At 46.3% G+C, this 17,345-nt stretch overlaps 1 protein-coding gene across 1 annotated transcript in view; it reads left to right on the plus strand.

Annotated features, from left to right (window-relative positions):
* LOC126237316 (protein spaetzle 3) overlaps nucleotides 1-17,345 on the plus strand; it is a 207,318-nt gene that overhangs the window by 155,425 nt on the left and 34,548 nt on the right. The window contains exon 2 of the mRNA XM_049947281.1: nucleotides 1,603-1,727. Coding sequence (XP_049803238.1) covers nucleotides 1,603-1,727 — 125 coding nt within the window. The remainder of the gene's footprint in view (nucleotides 1-1,602; nucleotides 1,728-17,345) is intronic.

Below are 17,345 nucleotides of genomic sequence, written 5' to 3' on the forward strand. Positions count from 1 at the left end.
TGGGTTTCAGGAGACCTGGATGGCCATATCGTTCTCTCCAATTGTCCACAATGTCCTTCAAACAAATTCCAAAAAATGTGGCCTGATGATATAGCGCATAGTCATTCACAAAAATTCCATCGTCCTTTGGGAACATGACGTCCATGGTTGGTTGGTTGGTTGGTTGTTTTGGGGAAGGAGACCAGACAGCGTGGTCATCGGTCTCATCGGAGTAGGGAGGGATGGGGAAGGAAGTCGGCCATGCCCTTTCAGAGGAACCATCCCGGCATTTGCCTGGAGTGATTTAGGGAAATCACGGAAAACCGAAATCAGGATGGTCGGACGCGGGATGGAACCGTCGTCCTCCCGAATGCGAGTCCAGTGTCTAACCACTGCGCTGACGTCCATGAATGGCGACAAATGGTTTCCGAGTGGCCGAACTTCCAGAGGACGCAGTCCATTCCATGTAAACACAACCCGCACCATTATGGAGCCACAGCTGGCTTGCACAGTGCCTTGTTGACAACTTGGGTCCATGACTTCGTGGGATGTGCGTCACTCTCGAACCCTATCATCAGCTCTTACCAACTTTCCAACTCACCGTCTGACCAGGCCACGATACTCTACTCTTCTAGGGTGGAACCCAGCCCAGGAGCGACGCTGCAGGCGATGACGTGCTGTTAGCAAAGGCACTCGCTTCACTCGCCTGCTACCGTAGTGGTTTAACACCAAATTTCGCCGTAGTGTACTAACGCATATATTCATCGTACGTCCCACATTGACTTCTGCGGTTATTTCTCGTAGTGTTGCTCGTCTCTTAGCACTGACAACTCTATGCAAATGCCGCTGCTCTCGGTTGTTAAGTGAAGGCTCTCGGCCACTGCATTGGCCGTGGTGAGAGGTAATGCCTCAAATTTGGTATTCTCAGCACACTCTTGGCCCTAACGATTTTCGAAATGGAATGTCCCATGTCTACAGCACCAACTACCATTTCGCGTTCAAAGTCTTTAAGTCCCGTCGTGCGGCCATAATCACCTTGGAGACCTTTTCGCACGAATCACCTAAGCACAAATGGCAGTTGCGACAATGCGCTGCCCCTTTATCCCTTGTGTATGCGATACTGCCACCGTCTGTATATGTGCACATCACTATCCCATGACTTTTGTCACTTCACTGTAACTATTTACAATACAATTAAAACTTTCTTCTAACAAAACTTACTTTTTTACCCGTTACAGTATCATGTACGATACAACCCTCCAAAAATTTAAACGGCCAAAATGGAAAGCATGAGAAAATATCAACAAACGTATACTCTTATGACATCGAGTTTTATAATTTTATTAAGTAACATATCACAGTATTATTTAGTGCGAAGAATGCTCCCACACAACCTTAAAATGTATCATAAGTTCGAAAAAGTTTACGTGTCCAATACTAAACAACCTTCTCCTACTGTAGATCCACCGTGTCAAAAGATTTTCACCTGGTTCCGAGCAACAAATTTTTGTTTCATTGTTCACTGGAACACAGCGACAAGAAAGCGTCAGAGTGTGATGTCTCTAGTGGAAGCATGGTGCAAGTTGTCGTCGTGACGGAGTGTTCCCTGCTTGTGTGTTACAGATCTTATGGACGGCCCTGTCCGTGGCGCTGGGTCTGGAGATTCGTGGCGAGATCATCCGGGGCGTTCCGTGCATCAAGCGCTTCCACCAGCTCTTCTGTCCCACAGCCGGCAACAGCTACCCCATGTGAGTAAACAACCCGCTGTCTCCCCAGAAGCAACAGCCATCGCTAAAGACTAGCGACCGCCGCGTGGTCTTGGGCGCCTTGCCACGGTTCGCGCGGCTCCCCCCGTCGGTGGTTCGAGTCCTCCCTCGGGCGTGGCTGTGTGTGTTGTCCCTAGCGTAAGTTAGTTTAAGTTAAATTAAGCAGTGTGTAAGCCTAGGGACCGATGATCTCAGCAGTTTGGTTCCATAGAAACTTGCCACCACACAAAAAAGACTAATGACTACAAATAAGGGAACAATAAAGGAAAGTAATGAACTATACCTGGCCACGTACTGCCGAGTCAGATCTTTTTTTTTCTTTTTTTTTTAGACTTTGCTCTACTGTGAACGACAGGAAACAATTTGTTTCCAGATTTGTCCTTTTTGTTCATTCTAGTGCTATGCAGGGGGTGACTGAGAAGTTCCCGTTCTACATCTACATCTACATCCATACTCCGCAAGTCACCTGACGGTGCGTGGCGGAGGGTACCCTGAGTACCTCTATCGGTTCTACCTTCTATTCCAGTCTCGTATTGTTCGTGGAAAGAACGATTGTCTGTATGCTTCTGTGTGGGCTCTAATCTCTCTGATTTTATCCTCATGGTCTCTTCGCGAGATATACGTAGGAGGGAGCAATATACAGCTGGACTCGTCGGTGAAGGTATGTTCTCGAAACTTTAACAAAAGCCCGTACCGAGCTACTGAGCGTGTCTCCTGCAGAGTCTTCCACTGGAGTTTATCTATCATCTCCGTAACGCTTTCGCGATTACTAAATGATCCTGTAACGAAGCGCGCTGCTCTCCGTTGGATCTTCTCTATCTCTTCTATCAAACCTATCTGGTACGGATCCCAAACCGCTGAGCAGTATTCAAGCAGTGGGCGAACAAGCGTACTGTAACCTACTTCCTTTGTTTTCGAATTGCATTTCCTTAGGATTCTTCCAATGAATCTCAATCTGGCATCTGCTTTACCGACGATCAACTTTATATGATCATTCCATTTAAAATCACTCCTAATGCGTACTCCCAGATAATTTATGGAATTAACTGCTTCCAGTTGCTGACCTGCTATTTTGTAGCTAAATGATAAGGGATCTATCTTTCTATGTATTCGCAGCACATTACACTTGTCTATATTGAGATTCAACTGCCATTCCCTGCACCATGCGTCAATTCGCTGCAGATCCTCCCGCATTTCTGTACAATTTTCCATTGTTACAACCTCTCGATACACCACAGCATCATCTGCAAAAAGCCTCAGTGAACTTTCGATGTCATCCACAAGGTCATTTATGTATATTGTGAACAGCAACGGTCCCATGACACTCCCCTGTGGCACACCTGAAATCACTCTTACTTCGGAAGACTTCTCTCCATTGAGAATGACGTGCTGCGTTCTGTTATCTAGGAACTCCTCGATCCAATCACACAATTGGTCTGATAGTCCATATGCTCTTACTTTGTTCATTAAACGACTGTGGGGAACTGTATCGAACGCCTTGAGGAAGTCAAGAAACACGGCATCTACCTGTGAACTCGTGTCTATGGCCCTCTGAGTCTCGTGAACGAATAGCGCGAGCTGGGTTTCACACTACCGTCTTTTTCGAAACCCATCCTGATTCCTACAGAGTAGATTTCTAGTCTCCAGGAAAGTCATTATACTCGAACATAATACGTGTTCCAAAATTCTACAACTGATCGACGTTAGAGATAAAGGTCTATAGTTCTGCACATCTGTTCGACGTCCCTTCTTCCAATCCTTTGGAACGCTACGCTCTTCTAAAGACCTACGGTACACCGCTGCAAGAAGGGGGGCAAGTTCCTTCGCGTACTCTGTGTAAAATAGAACTGGTATCCCATCAGGTCCAGCGGCCTTTCCTCTTTTGAGCGATTTTAATTGTTTATCTATCCCTCTGTCGTCTATTTCGATATCTACCATTTTGCCATCTGTGCGAGAATCTAGAGAAGGAACTACAGTGCAGTCTTACTCTGTGTAACAGCTTGGTGCAGTGTGTATGCAACGAAGCGCGAGCCCGATACGAGTATACACTGAACAGCCATAACATTATGACCACCTACCCAATAGGCGGTATTTGGTGTCGGCAGCTCGTGGCCTCGCGGTAGCAGCTCGCTTCCCGAGCACGGGAACCCAGGTTCGATTCCGGGTGGGGTCAGGGATTTTTAGCTGCCTCGAGATGACTGGGTGTTTGTGTTGTCCTCATCATTTCATCATCATTTGTGAAAGTGGCGAGATTGGATTGAGCAAAGTTTGGGAATTTGTACGCGCGCTGATAACCGCGCAGTTGAGTGCCCCAAAAACCAAACATCGTCATCATCATCATCATCATCCACCTTTGGTACGGATAACAGTGGCGACGTGTTGTCGCACGGTAGCAATGAGGCCTTGTTAGATAGCTGGATGGAGTTCGCATCTCATCTGCACGCACAAGTCAACTAATTCCCATAAACTTCAGGGAGGGGACGATGAGCTCTGACGTCGCGTTCATTCACATTCCAGATGTTTGAACGAGTTCAGATCTGGCGAGTTGTGGTCGAGCATATCAACCGGAATTCATCACTGTGTTCCTCGAACCACTCCATGACACTCCTGGTCTTGTGACACTACGCGTTATCTTGTTGAAAAATCCTACAGCCGTCGGGAAACATGATCTCATGAAGGGGTGTACGTGGTTTCAACCGGTGTACGGTACTCCTTGGCCCTCATGATGGCTTTCACGAGCTCTACTGGACCCATGGATGCCCATGTGAATGTTACCCAGAGCACAATGGAGCCGCTGATGGCTTGTCTCCGTCCCACAGTACAAGGTGTCCCAGGAAGACGACTGATTCACGTCCTCCCAACGGCATGATGAAGAAGGTATCGGAATTCATCAGACCATGCAACCTGTGCCAACGTACAGTGTCGATGGTCACTTGCCCATTTCAGTCACAGTTGCCGATGTCGTGGTGTTAACATTGGTTCATTCATGGATCTTCGGCTGAGGAGGTCCATCGTCAGGAGTGTTCAGCGCAAGGTTCAGACACACTTGAAATCTGCCCAGCATTTAAGTCTGATGTTAGTTCGTCGCAGTTCGTCGCTTGTCCTGTTTTACCAGTCTGCACAGGCTACAACGTCCGACATATGTAATGTGGGGTGGACTCCCAACCCCACGACATCTGGACGTTGTTACACCTCGGTTTCGCCCCATACTGAAGACACTCCGAACACACCACTCCTCGAGCGCCCGACAAGCCGTGCAGTTTCCGAGCCTCCGGGCTATCGCAGTCTGCTCTTGGTCAAACTCAGATAGATCGCTCACCTTTCCCATCCTACACCCGGACAGCACACTCACTGATACTATATGCACCGTGCATGTGTCTCATTAGCAGTCATTCCTCGCCAGGTGACGATGCTACCGCCTGGACTGGTTTATACCGATAGCAGGTCGGTGGTCATAATGTCCTGGCTGACCAGTGTATAAGCCCCGACATGTAGGAAAGATACTTGTGTGCGTTCCTGTCTTTCTGAGATGCGGAAACTTGAACTATAGCGACGTTATTACCAAATGCACCCAAAGAGGACCAACGTGCTGTTATTCTTTTCTCGGGCTCCGAAGACAAACTTCGGTAGACATCCATCGGAGAATAAAGAATCTGTACGGAACAGCATGTCTGTCGAAAACAACCGTTGTAGAAACGTCCAGGAAAACTGCGACAAGGGGTGCCGCTGCTTCATAATAACGCACGTCCCCATATCGCAAATATCTTAACACAGAAGTGGGAGGCAGTCGAGTACCCGTAAATAGTCCTGATCTCTCCCCAAGTGGTTATCACCCCTTCGGTCCCTCAAAAAAGGTCTTGAAAGCTCGACGATTCTTGTCGGACGGGGATATGCAGCAAGCAGTTACGGACTTCTTCGCGCAGCAGAACACGTTGTTTTACCACACATGTATGTTCAGCCTCTTGTGTCGGTGGGATGATTGTATCAGTGTTCAAGGCGATATTGCCTGATTGGCATACCGATTTTGGTCTGTACGGCCATCGAACGGAAAGTTTTTAATCGGTCCTTACAATAAATCCAATTAGAGAGAGAGTAACAGCCGGCCGAAGTGGCCGTGCGGTTAAAGGCGCTGCAGTCTGGAACCGCAAGACCGCTACGGTCGCAGGTTCGAATCCTGCCTCGGGCATGGATGTTTGTGATGTCCTTAGGTTAGTTAAGTTTAACTAGTTCTAAGTTCTAGGGGACTAATGACATCAGCAGTTGAGTCCCATAGTGCTCAGAGCCATTTGAGAGCAACAGAAGAGATGGTAAATATATTTTCCAATGAAATATGAAGTAATTCTCAGGAAATAGACTCTCCCTAAATTTTAAAAGAAAAAAAAACACAATACTGTTTATTCAGTTCTGTACAGTCAGTAAATATGATAGAATGCTTCAAATATTTGGGTGTAAATACTGATGCAATCTTGAACTGGAAGAAACATGTTACTGAGCTTCTCGACAAGTTGAGTTCAGCTGCTTTTGCTCTTGGTATAATTTGCTAATCCTGGAAACAAACGAATCAGCCTCCTGACATATTTTGCATATTTCCAGTCAATAACGTCTTATGGAATAATTTTCTGTGGTAACTCATCACTTAAAAAGGAAGTATTAACTCCACAGCAGAGAGCACTTAGAATAATACGTGGTATTCAACCACGGACGGGCTAACCGCGCGGTCTTACGCGCTGCTTCCCGAGCGGGAAGGCGTGCCGGTCCCCGGCACGAATCCTCCCGGCGAATTAGTGTCGAGGTCCGGTGTGCCAGCCAGCCTGTGGATGGTTTATTAGGCGGTTTTCCACCTGCCTCGGCGAATGCGGGCTGGCTCCCCTTATTCCGCCTCAGTTCCACTATGTCGGCGATTGCTGCAGAAGCATTGTCTCCACATACGTGTACACCATAATTACTCTACCACACAAACATTTGGGGTACACTCGTCTGGTATGAGACGTTCCCGGGGGAGGGGGGGGGGGGGGGGGCTGAACAGCACAATAAACCTGGGTTCAGTGTGGGGCGGTGGTGGGGTGGGTGGACTGCTGTGGCCTGTTGTGGGGTTGTGAACCACTGAGGGGTACGGCTGTGGCGCGACGAAGTCTCTCCGTCCCTGATTCAATACGCAAGACACACACAAGGTGGATAGAGGACATAATTCGAATTAAAAGTAAAAATTAATAGAGAGATATGTTTTAATGACAGCAAATCGCAGACATGAGCCGAGTGCTACGGTCGGAGGTTCGAATCCTGCCTCAGGCATGGATGTGTGTGATGTCCTTAGGTTAGTAAGGTTTAAGTAGTTCTAAGTTCTAGGGGACTGATGACCTCAGATGTTAAGTCCCATAGTGGTCAGAGCCATTTCAACCATTACAGTGTCCTTTCCAAAGTAATGAAATGGCAAACGGTGGCCAGCTGCAAGGCGGCAAATGCTTTCAGCAAACCGCTTCGATCTCGGCCGTCCGTCGCCAAGAACAACTCGTGAAACAGTCGCGAAAGTGAGTGAAGTGATCCACAAGAACAAAAGGCAGACAATCCGTATTTCTGAAATTGTTAGACTTTCATACAGGACACGGCACTTCAATCTAGCTGATGAATTGAACATGAGACGAATTGCAGTGGCGTTCGTTCTTCGTCTTTTGAATTCTGACCAAAGAGACCATTAGGTTCGGGTGTGCACTGAACTGCAAACAACAGTTCGGGATGTGGTTAGACATAACAGGGAAGTTCTACTGCGATAATTTGGGGAGACTGGTGGAAAGGAAGATGTTAAATGGCCTGTGATATGAGAGAACAGGCTGGTTGCTGCATCACGACAATGCACCTGCACACACCTCACTCATTGCGAGCAAATGCTGGCAATAAAACATAACTAGTTCAAATGGCTCTGAGCACTATGGGACTCAACTGCTGTGGTCATAAGTCCCCTAGAACTTAGAACTACTTAAACCTAACTAACCTAAGGACAGCACACAACACCCAGCCATCACGAGGCAGAGAAAATCCCTGACCCCGCCGGGAATCGAACCCGGGAACCCGGGCGTGGGAAGCGAGAACGCTACCGCACGACCACGAGATGCGGGCACATAACTAGTTCCCGCCTACACTCCTAGTTCCTTACGATTTCTTGCTCGGCCAAAAAATGAAACTGAAGCTGAGTGGGCGGCGTTATGACTCCATAGACGAGATTCAAGAGGAATCGCAGCTAATTTTGAATACGATTCAGCCGGCAGACTTCCAGCACTACTTCCAACGATAGAAGCGTTGCATACAACTGCGAGTGGGCTGCTTTGAAGGTAAGTTTTTTGATTCTCGGAAATTGTGGGTAGCACATCGTATGTACTAAAATCGTGAGGAAGATAAGCGCAAAAGTAAGCGTTAAATCTAAGAAGAGCGGCATTTTCATCATGAGTGGAGAGCGCAGAGAAAGCGGGATGAAGGCGTGAAGAGTTAGTAAGCGTGAAAACTGAGCACGCGGCGGATTAGCAAGTTTATAAGCGAGGACGTCAGCCAATTCGCTTTCCTGCGAGAAGCGCCGCAGCGAGCGCTTCGCCGTGATGTGGCGTCACGCCTATTTGCCTGCGGCATTTCCGGTCGCTCCTGGGCGGCTGAAGTAGACTCGCCAATCTTCCGGCACGTAAACCGAGAGAACTATCGTAACCCCTATTACTGCACTGGACAGATATTCGCGGCTAACAGAACTGGACGGCGAATGTGCAACTGAAACGAAAGGAATCTTGAGTGTGTACCCAAACAAGCATAACAGGACGTCCAATTAATTTCTTCAGTGTACCGAGGGTATCCGAAAGAGACTGTACTGATTATTTGGGGGACAGGTGGGGGGGAGGGGGGGGAGGTGGCAGAGTTTCTGTAGTAGCGTGTTCTACCGCTACGAGTGCATAGAACTATTATTCCCCAGAGAGCCTATACACAAAGAGAGAGAGAGAGAGTGGCCAGCGTTACAGTCATTGTATGAAAATATACTGGAATTGTACTACTAGGAGTGTGTATTATTGATCCAGTAAGCATGCAATAGTTCGAAAAATGTATCCCAGTGTACACTACTGGCCATTAAAACTGCTACACCATGAAGAAATGCAGATGATAAACGGGTAGTCATTGGACAAATATATTATACTAGAACTGACATGTGATTACATTTTCACGCAATCTGGGTGCATAGATCCTGAGAAATCAGTACCCAGAACAACCACCACTGGCCGTAATAACGGCCTTCATACGCCTGGGCATTGAATCTAACAGAGCTTGGATGGCATGTACACGTACAGCTGCCCATGCAAAATCAACACGATACCACAGTTCATCAAGAGTAGTGACTGGCGTATTGTGACGAGCCAGTTGCTCGGCCATCATTGACCAGACGTTTTCAATTGGTGAGAAATCTGGAGAATGTGATGGCCAGGGCAGCAGTCGAACATTTTCTATATCCAGCAAGGCCCGTACAGGACCTGCAACATACGGTTGTGCATTATCCTGCCGAAATGTAGGGTTTCGCAGGGATCGAATGAAGGGTAGAGCCACGGGTCGTAACACATCTGAAATGTAACGTCCACTGTTCAAAGCGCCGTCAATGCGAACAAGAGGTGACCGAGACGTGTAACCAATGGCACCCATACCATCACGCCGGGTGATACGCCAATATGGCTATGACGAATACACGTTTCCAATGTGCGTTCACCGCGATGTCGCCAAACACGGATGCGACCATCATGATGCTGTAAACAGAACCTGGATTCATCCGAAAAAATGACGTTTTGCCATTCGTGCACCCAGGTTCGTCGTTGAGTACACCATCGCAGGCGCTCCTGTCTGTGATGCAGAGTCAAGGGTAACCGCAGCCACGGTCTCCGAGCTGATAGTCCATGCTGCTGCAAACGTCGTCGAACTGTTCGTGCAGATGGTTGTTGTCTTGCAAACGTCCCCATCTGTTGACTCAGGGATCGAGACGTGGCTGCACGATCCGTTACAGCCATGCGGGTAAGATGCCTGTCATGTCGACTGCTAGTGATAGGACGCCGTTGGGATCCAGCACGGCGTTCCGTGGTACCCTCCTGAACTCACAGATTCCATATTCTGCTAACAGTCATTGGATCTCGACCAACGCGAGCAGCAATGTCGCGATACGATAAATTGCAATCGCGATAGGCTACAATCCAACCTTTAACAAAGTCGGAAACGTGATGGTACGCATTTCTCCTCCTTACACGAGGCATCACAAGAACTTTTCACCAGGCAACGCCGGTCAACTGCTGTTTGTGTATGAGAAATCGATTGGAAACTTTCCTCGTGTCAGCACGTTGTAGGTGTCTCCACCGGCGCCACCCTTGTGTGAATGCTCTGAAAAGCTAATCATTTGCATATTACAGCATCTTCTTCAAATGGTTCAAATGGCTCTGAGCACTATGGGACTCAACATCTTAGGTCATCAGTCCCCTAGACTTAGAACTACTTAAACCTAAGGATATCACACACATCCATGCCCGAGGCAGGATTGGAACCTGCGACCGTAGCAGCAGCGCGGTTCCGGACTGCAGTGCCTAGGCATCTTCTTCCTGCAGGTTAAATTTCGCGTCTGTAGCACGTCACCTTCGTGGTGTAGCAATTTTAATGGCCAGTAGTGTAGATAGCTCAACAACGACGGTGTTCTGTCCGGAATACAGAAGTTGCCAAAACGTTGGGAAGCTGTCGTAATCAAGAATAGAGATTATATTGAAGACCTCGAAAGATACTTTGTAAAATAAATTACTTTCATCAGTAATCGTACAGTACATAGAACTTTTGAAATGACCCGCGTAGGTAGCGACCCGTATCGTGGTACCGCGGTCAGACTTTTAGTGGAAAGCGCTGGCCGCCTGACGTTGGCAGCACTCGCCCGAGCTCGGCAGACGCCCAGATGCGGTAACGAGCCCCCTGACCACTTTCTCGGTAGCGCGCCAGCAGTTCAGGGCCCGGCTGAAAGGCCAACCAGCGAGTACACTATCAAGAGCCACGCCGGGCGTCTCTCGAGGCTCCGCGTTAATGTGCTTCCGAAGGAGGCTTTCTTCTTTTTTTATTCAACTTTGCACAGGCGCTGTATATCATCAACAGCGAAAATAAGACGCATGCACTAAAGCACAACACGTACTGTGTTTGTGCCAACAGACGATCTATATCTACAACTAAATCTACATGTTTACTCTGCAGTTCACACTTAAGTGCCTGGCAGAGGGTTCATCGAACCATTTTCATACTACTTCTCAACCATTCCCGGGGTGCACTCAGCCTCGTGATGCCAACTGAGGGGCTATTCGACCGAATAGTAGCGGCTCCGGTCAAAGAAAACCATCAGAACGACCGGGAGAGCGGTGTGCTGACCACACGCCACTCCTATCCGCATCGTCATTGAGGATGACACGGCGGTCGGATGGTCCCGATGGGCCACTTGTGGCCTGAAGACGGAGTGCTTTCTCTACCATTCTACTCTCGAATGGCGCGTGGGAAAAAGTAATACCTAAATCCTTCCGTTCGAGCTCTGATTTCTCTTATTTTATTATGATGATCATTTCTTCCTACGTAGGTGGGTGTCAGCAAAATATTTACGCATTCGGAAGACTGTGTGTGTTGTGTTTGTGTGTATGTGTGTGTGTGTGTGTGTGTGTGTGTGTGTGTGTGACATCTCATGGGACTGAACTGCTAAGGTCATCAGTCCGTAAGCTTACACACTACTTAACCTAAATTATCCTAAGGACAAACACACACACTCCCATGCCCGAGGGAGGATCGAACCTCCGCCGGGACCTGCCTCACAGTCCATGAATGCAGCGCCTCAGACCGTTCGGCTAATCCCGCGCGGCATCATTCGGAAGAGAAAGTTGGTGATTGAAATTTCGTAAATAGATCTCGCCGCAAAGAAAACCGCCTTTGTTTCAGAGACTGACACCCCAACTCGCGTATCATATCAGTGACACTCTCACCCCTATTGTGTGATAACACGAAACGAGCTGCCCTCCTTTGCACTTTTTTGATGCCCTCCGTCAATCCTACAACGTAAGGATCCCATACCGCGCAGCAATATTCCAGCAGAGGACGGACAAGTGTAATGTAGGCTGTCTCTTTAGTGGGTTTGTCGCCTCTTCTAAGTGTTCTGCCAACAAAGCGCAGTCTTTGTTTTGCCTTCCCCACAACATTACCTATGTGGTCTTTCCAATTTAAGTTGCTCGTAATTGTAATTCCTTGGTATTTAGTCGAATTGACAGCCCTTACATTTGTGCGATTTATCGTATACCCAAAATTTATCCGATTTCTTTTAGTACCCATGTGGAGGACCTCCCACTTTTCTTTGTTTAGTGCCAATTGCCACTTTTCGCACCATACGGAAATTCTCTCGAGATCATTTTGTAATTGGAATTGATCGTCTGATGATTTTACTAGTCGGTAAATTACAGCGTCATCTACAAACGATCTAAGGGGGCTGCGCAGATTATCACCTAGATCGTTTATATAAATCAGGAACAGCAGAGGGCCTGTGACGCTACCTTGCGGAACGCCAGATATCACTTCTGTTCTACTCGATGATTTACCGTCTATTTGTGAAATGATGTCCGAGACAAAGGACAGCACATTGGAAATTTATTGAAGGCTGTAGATAAAGAGGCCAGCCGGAGTGACCGAGCGGTTCTAGGCGCTACAGTCTGTAACCGCGCTGCTGCTGCTGCGGTCCCAGGTTCGAATCCTGCCTCGGGCATGGATATGTGTGATGCCCTTAGGTTAGTTAGGTTTAAGTAGTTCTAAGTTCTAGGGGACTGATGACCTCAGAAGTTAAGTCCCATAGTGCTCAGAGCCATTTGAGCCATTTGAACCTGTAGATAAAGAGATATCCTGTGGAACTCCGTTTCGAAAAGTTATGTAAACAAAAATTTGAGATGTGATCCACTAAAGGAACTCGACGCCAAACATTGACATCACTTGGCGGGAACCAAATTGGATTGGATTGTTTGGGGGACCAAACTGCGAGGTAATCGGTCTCATAGGATTTGGGAAGGACGTGGAAGGAAGTCGACCGTGCCCTTTCAAAGGAACCATCCCGACATTTGCCTGGGGGGATTTAGGGAAATCACGGAAAACCTAAATCAGGTTGGCCGGGCGAGGGAACGGGAACCAAAAATTTTATCAAGAGTCTCTGCTCAATTTACTGTAAGAAATGCGAAAAGTTTCATCTTGAATAATGCACAATATCGCCACGCAAATCACTCCTACGTAATGCGGTAACTTTTTTACATCAATTAATTTTTGGACGAATAACGTACCATTACTTTTCCTACAGGGTGAAGCACAGAATGACATTGAAAAAACTGATATGGTTGTGCCTGGTGCACCAGATTCTACTGCAGAAAGGAGGACGAAGCACATAGACAATAGGGAATGAGAATCGTATCAACTTATAAAAAGCGCAAGTGAACAAATAATAAACATAAACAATTAATACTGTTTTGGCGACGTGACCACACAAAAGTTGGAAAGTCCCAGATCTAAAAGTTGGCACGTTTGGAGACCCTCAGAACACTATTACACGTGGTAATGAAAGACATAGTGGAAACTAACATAAAAGTGAAAACGTGACTTCCGGTACAATTAATTCAGGAGTCTATGACGTATCTGAAATTGTGGAGAGAGAAGTATCAAAGTAAATTTTTATAAGCAAAGAATATCTTTAGAAAATAAAATAACGTAATGAAAGCAACTAACTTTTGCAAAATCATGAATAGCTTCCTTTAAATTCTTCGCAGCTTCAGGAATAATCATTTAACTACTTTGTTTTGAAGATCGACAGAAATCAAACAGGTACATGGCTCGCCGGTTGCCTGGTAACGAAGAGCTGCCAACTTTATATCTACAGAAATTGCATTAAGCGTAATAGTATCTTGCCTAGAGATAGCGGACTTCAGTATCCCAAGCAGAAAGCAAAATCTTGCTGTGCGCTTCTAGTGAAATTTGCAAAAAAAAGAGTAGCTATCACCTTTTATATCTCGCAGTATAGAACTCTTATTTAATTACTTTTTTATGTGTAGTGGCCTTTGTACTTTCCTTTTCTTTCGCCTTTTGAGCACAACAAACGCAGCACAAACTGCCGAAAGAAGGGGATACACAGCGTACAGCTTGAACAGTCAGCATAACGTACGGAGATGTTTCTACTAATTTTTGGGCATGCGCTTTCGTTCTCATGCGTCTGCAATTGCTCATGGGGAAAGAGGCACAGTGTGGACATCCCTTTACACCACTTGTCAGTTAGCAAGCTCCGGATTTTCGCAACAGGACCCGAAGGAAGGAAATTTGGGGTCTAACGTCTCTTCGACATCAGAACCATTAGAAACGGAGTAATCTCCAGCTTAGACCACGGAATAAAATCGGACATATCGTTTTCAAAGAAAACATTCTAGCGTTTGCCGTAAGCGATTATAAACCATGGGAATCTGGATGATCGTACGGGTATTTTAGGCCCCATCCTACCGAATGAGAGTTCAGTGTCTCTACGTCCCGAGTGGGGCTGTAATGCTGCAAGAGATGGTTTCATTCACCTCAACAAGCTCCACAGATTCCGCTGCCTGATCTAGGGCGACATACAAAGTTACTCAAGCAAGAAAAGCTGCGACAAACTATGACTGCATTGAAACTTCCTGGCAGATTAAAACTGTGTGCCCGACCGAGACTCCCTCGGGACCTTTGCCTTTCGCGGGCAAGTGCTCTACCATCTGAGCTACCGAAGCACGACTCACGCCCGGTCCTCACAGCTTTACTTCTGCCAGTATCTCGTCTCCTACCTTCCAAACTTTACAGAAGCTCTCCTGCGAACCTGCAGAACTAGCACTCCTTAAAGAAAGGATACTGTGGATACATGGCTTAGCCACAGCCTTGGGGATGTTTCCAGAATGAGATTTTCACTCTGCAGCGGAGTGTGCGCTGATATGAAACTTCCTGGCAGATTAAAACTGTGTGCCCGACCGAGACTCGAAGACCGGGCGTGAGTCGTGCTTCGGTAGCTCAGATGGTAGGGCACTTGCCCGCGAAAGGCAAAGATCCCGAGTTCGAGTCTCGGTCGGGCACACAGTTTTAATCTACCAGGAAGTTTCATATCAGCGCACACTCCGCTGCAGAGTGAAAATCTCATTCTATGACTGCATTGTATGTTTTCCTAGACTTAAAGTTCATTACACGTTTTGGGGTTTACTCTATAATTACTTGAAATAACAGCTTTAAAGAATATATTATGCATATTCTCTGAATAACGAAATCAGAGAACTGCTTCCAAATCTGTACTCTAATGGCAATTTCAAGTCTCTAGTGTAATATTAATACGTTTGTTTGCGTGGCCATCCTGGCAACACTTACAACGTGAACGAAAACAAACGAGCAGACATAAACACTGTGGCAGTGCAGAATGGGAAACAGTTTAAGAAAGTGAACTGTAAATAGTGCAGCGCAGGAAATACTGCAGAATGCCAAAAACTGCCAAGTGCAGATGTGAAATGAAGCCTTTTGACATCAACCGCTGTTAGCGAAGAGGGAAGGAGCAGAGTACGTAAAGAAACACCGTGAGTAACTTGCAGACCAACTCTGCAAAGAAAACGATGTTTTTAACCCAAAACAATCAAAAATATACAAACGTATGTATCCAATTTATAGAATAACCACGGAAGATGCTGTATAAATAAAAGCGAAACGCCACCGGTGCAAATCTTTTTAATTAGATTGCAGTCAGTTCAAGACGGATCACCTTTAGTAACAGTTGCTCTAGTGTACTGTTTTTAGACTTTCTGTTTAAAGTTCAGCTTTAATCTCACATGTGACAGTCAGTACTTACATCGAACTTGCAAGATTCTGTCACTAAAAACCGATAAAGCTTATAAACAATCTTCATTTAACTCGATGTACAGTTTGTTGTTTGTTATTCTGCGCGCCAAAAATACCACGCAGCCAAATATAGCCACATACTTTGTTTCTATGCGATTTGCAAGTAATATCACACTCTAAGTTACTTCGTGGAATAAGAAGGCACATCTCACTTCATCAAAATAACAAATCCGAACTGTCAGTAAAATTACATACCATAAACATTTCTATTCTAACTGTCCACGATCTCTTTGCTCTCGTCGATGCGGTTTAGCAACATTTTAACAAAATCATCGTCGTCACTGCATAAACAATTTCAAGCACTGGTGATTAAGTTGCGGCTCTCCTCTACGACCAACGCGGCGTATCTCCTGGCTCTAGAAAGCGGGAACTCACGTTTCTCTCATTTGCTGATTCTGGTGACTGCCATTGAGAGTCGTACTTCTTATTTAACTAAGAGGATCCTCTAATTGACCAGTCATAAATCTTAAATGTAATTTATATTAACTGCCACAATATACTTCCAAAATGCCAAATGAATTTCTATTACTCGTCTTATAGACTGATGTAAAAATATTGCTGCTCCGATATAATTGCCGGCTATTCTCTAATTTTTCCTTTCGCTCGGTGTACGTGACCCACTCAGCTATTCTACAGCGTTATTGCACACCCTCAGACATTCTTGACTGCTCACAAATTCAAGATTCGGTCTTTAAGTTCACTTCCTATGAACCCCACACAAATTCTAGTATTATAATATGCAAATTGTAATTTGCTATCGACTTCAGAAAATTTTGTGTTTTAACCCTTTTACTAGCAGTGGGACATACAAAGGGTGGACAAAAAATAAGGAAACACCGGAAACACAACACATTACCCTCCCTAAAAAGGTGCAGATAGCCCGTTGGTATTGAAAACAGATTCCACTCGTCCCAGAACGGGTAAATAAAGGTCTTGTATGTTTTTCAACGGAATCGTCTACCATTCCTCCAGCAAAATAGTGGTCACGATGATGGAGGTCGATAGAGATCACGCGTCCTTCTCTCCAAAGTAGACCACAATAAATTGAGGTCTTATGACTGCGGTTGGCATGCGACATGCAGTAGTTCATCCTCGTGCTCAGAAAACCAGTCCTGGACGATGCGAACTGTGTGAACAGGGCCCTGTCGTCTTGGAACACAGCGTCACCACTGGGGAACAAACATTGTACCATGGCAAGGACCTGATCAACCAAAATAGTGACATAATACTTGGCAGTAATGCGATCTTGCTGAATAACCATGAGGCCCATGGCATACCACGATATGGCTGGCCAAATCATCATCGAACCGCCACGATGTTTCACTCTTGGGACGTAAACTCGAGCAGGAGTTGAAAACAGCGTGAAAAATGATTCATCAAACCAAATGACTTTGTTCCATTGCTCCATAGTCCAGATTTGTGGCTTAGGCGCCACATTTTCCGATTACGGGCATTTACATCACTGATGAATGGTTTTGGAATTCCAGCACGCCCACCACTTCCATGCTTATGGAGCTCCCTTCGTGTCGTTTTGGTGCTGACAGGGTTCGAGAGTACGACATTCAGTTTTGCAGGGACTTTGGCAGCTGTCGTCCTATTACACTACTGGCCATTAAAACTGCTACACCAAGAACAAATGCAGATGATAAACGGGTATTCATT

This window comes from Schistocerca nitens, chromosome 2 (assembly GCF_023898315.1).
Source record: "Schistocerca nitens isolate TAMUIC-IGC-003100 chromosome 2, iqSchNite1.1, whole genome shotgun sequence".
NCBI lineage: Eukaryota > Metazoa > Arthropoda > Insecta > Orthoptera > Acrididae > Schistocerca > Schistocerca nitens.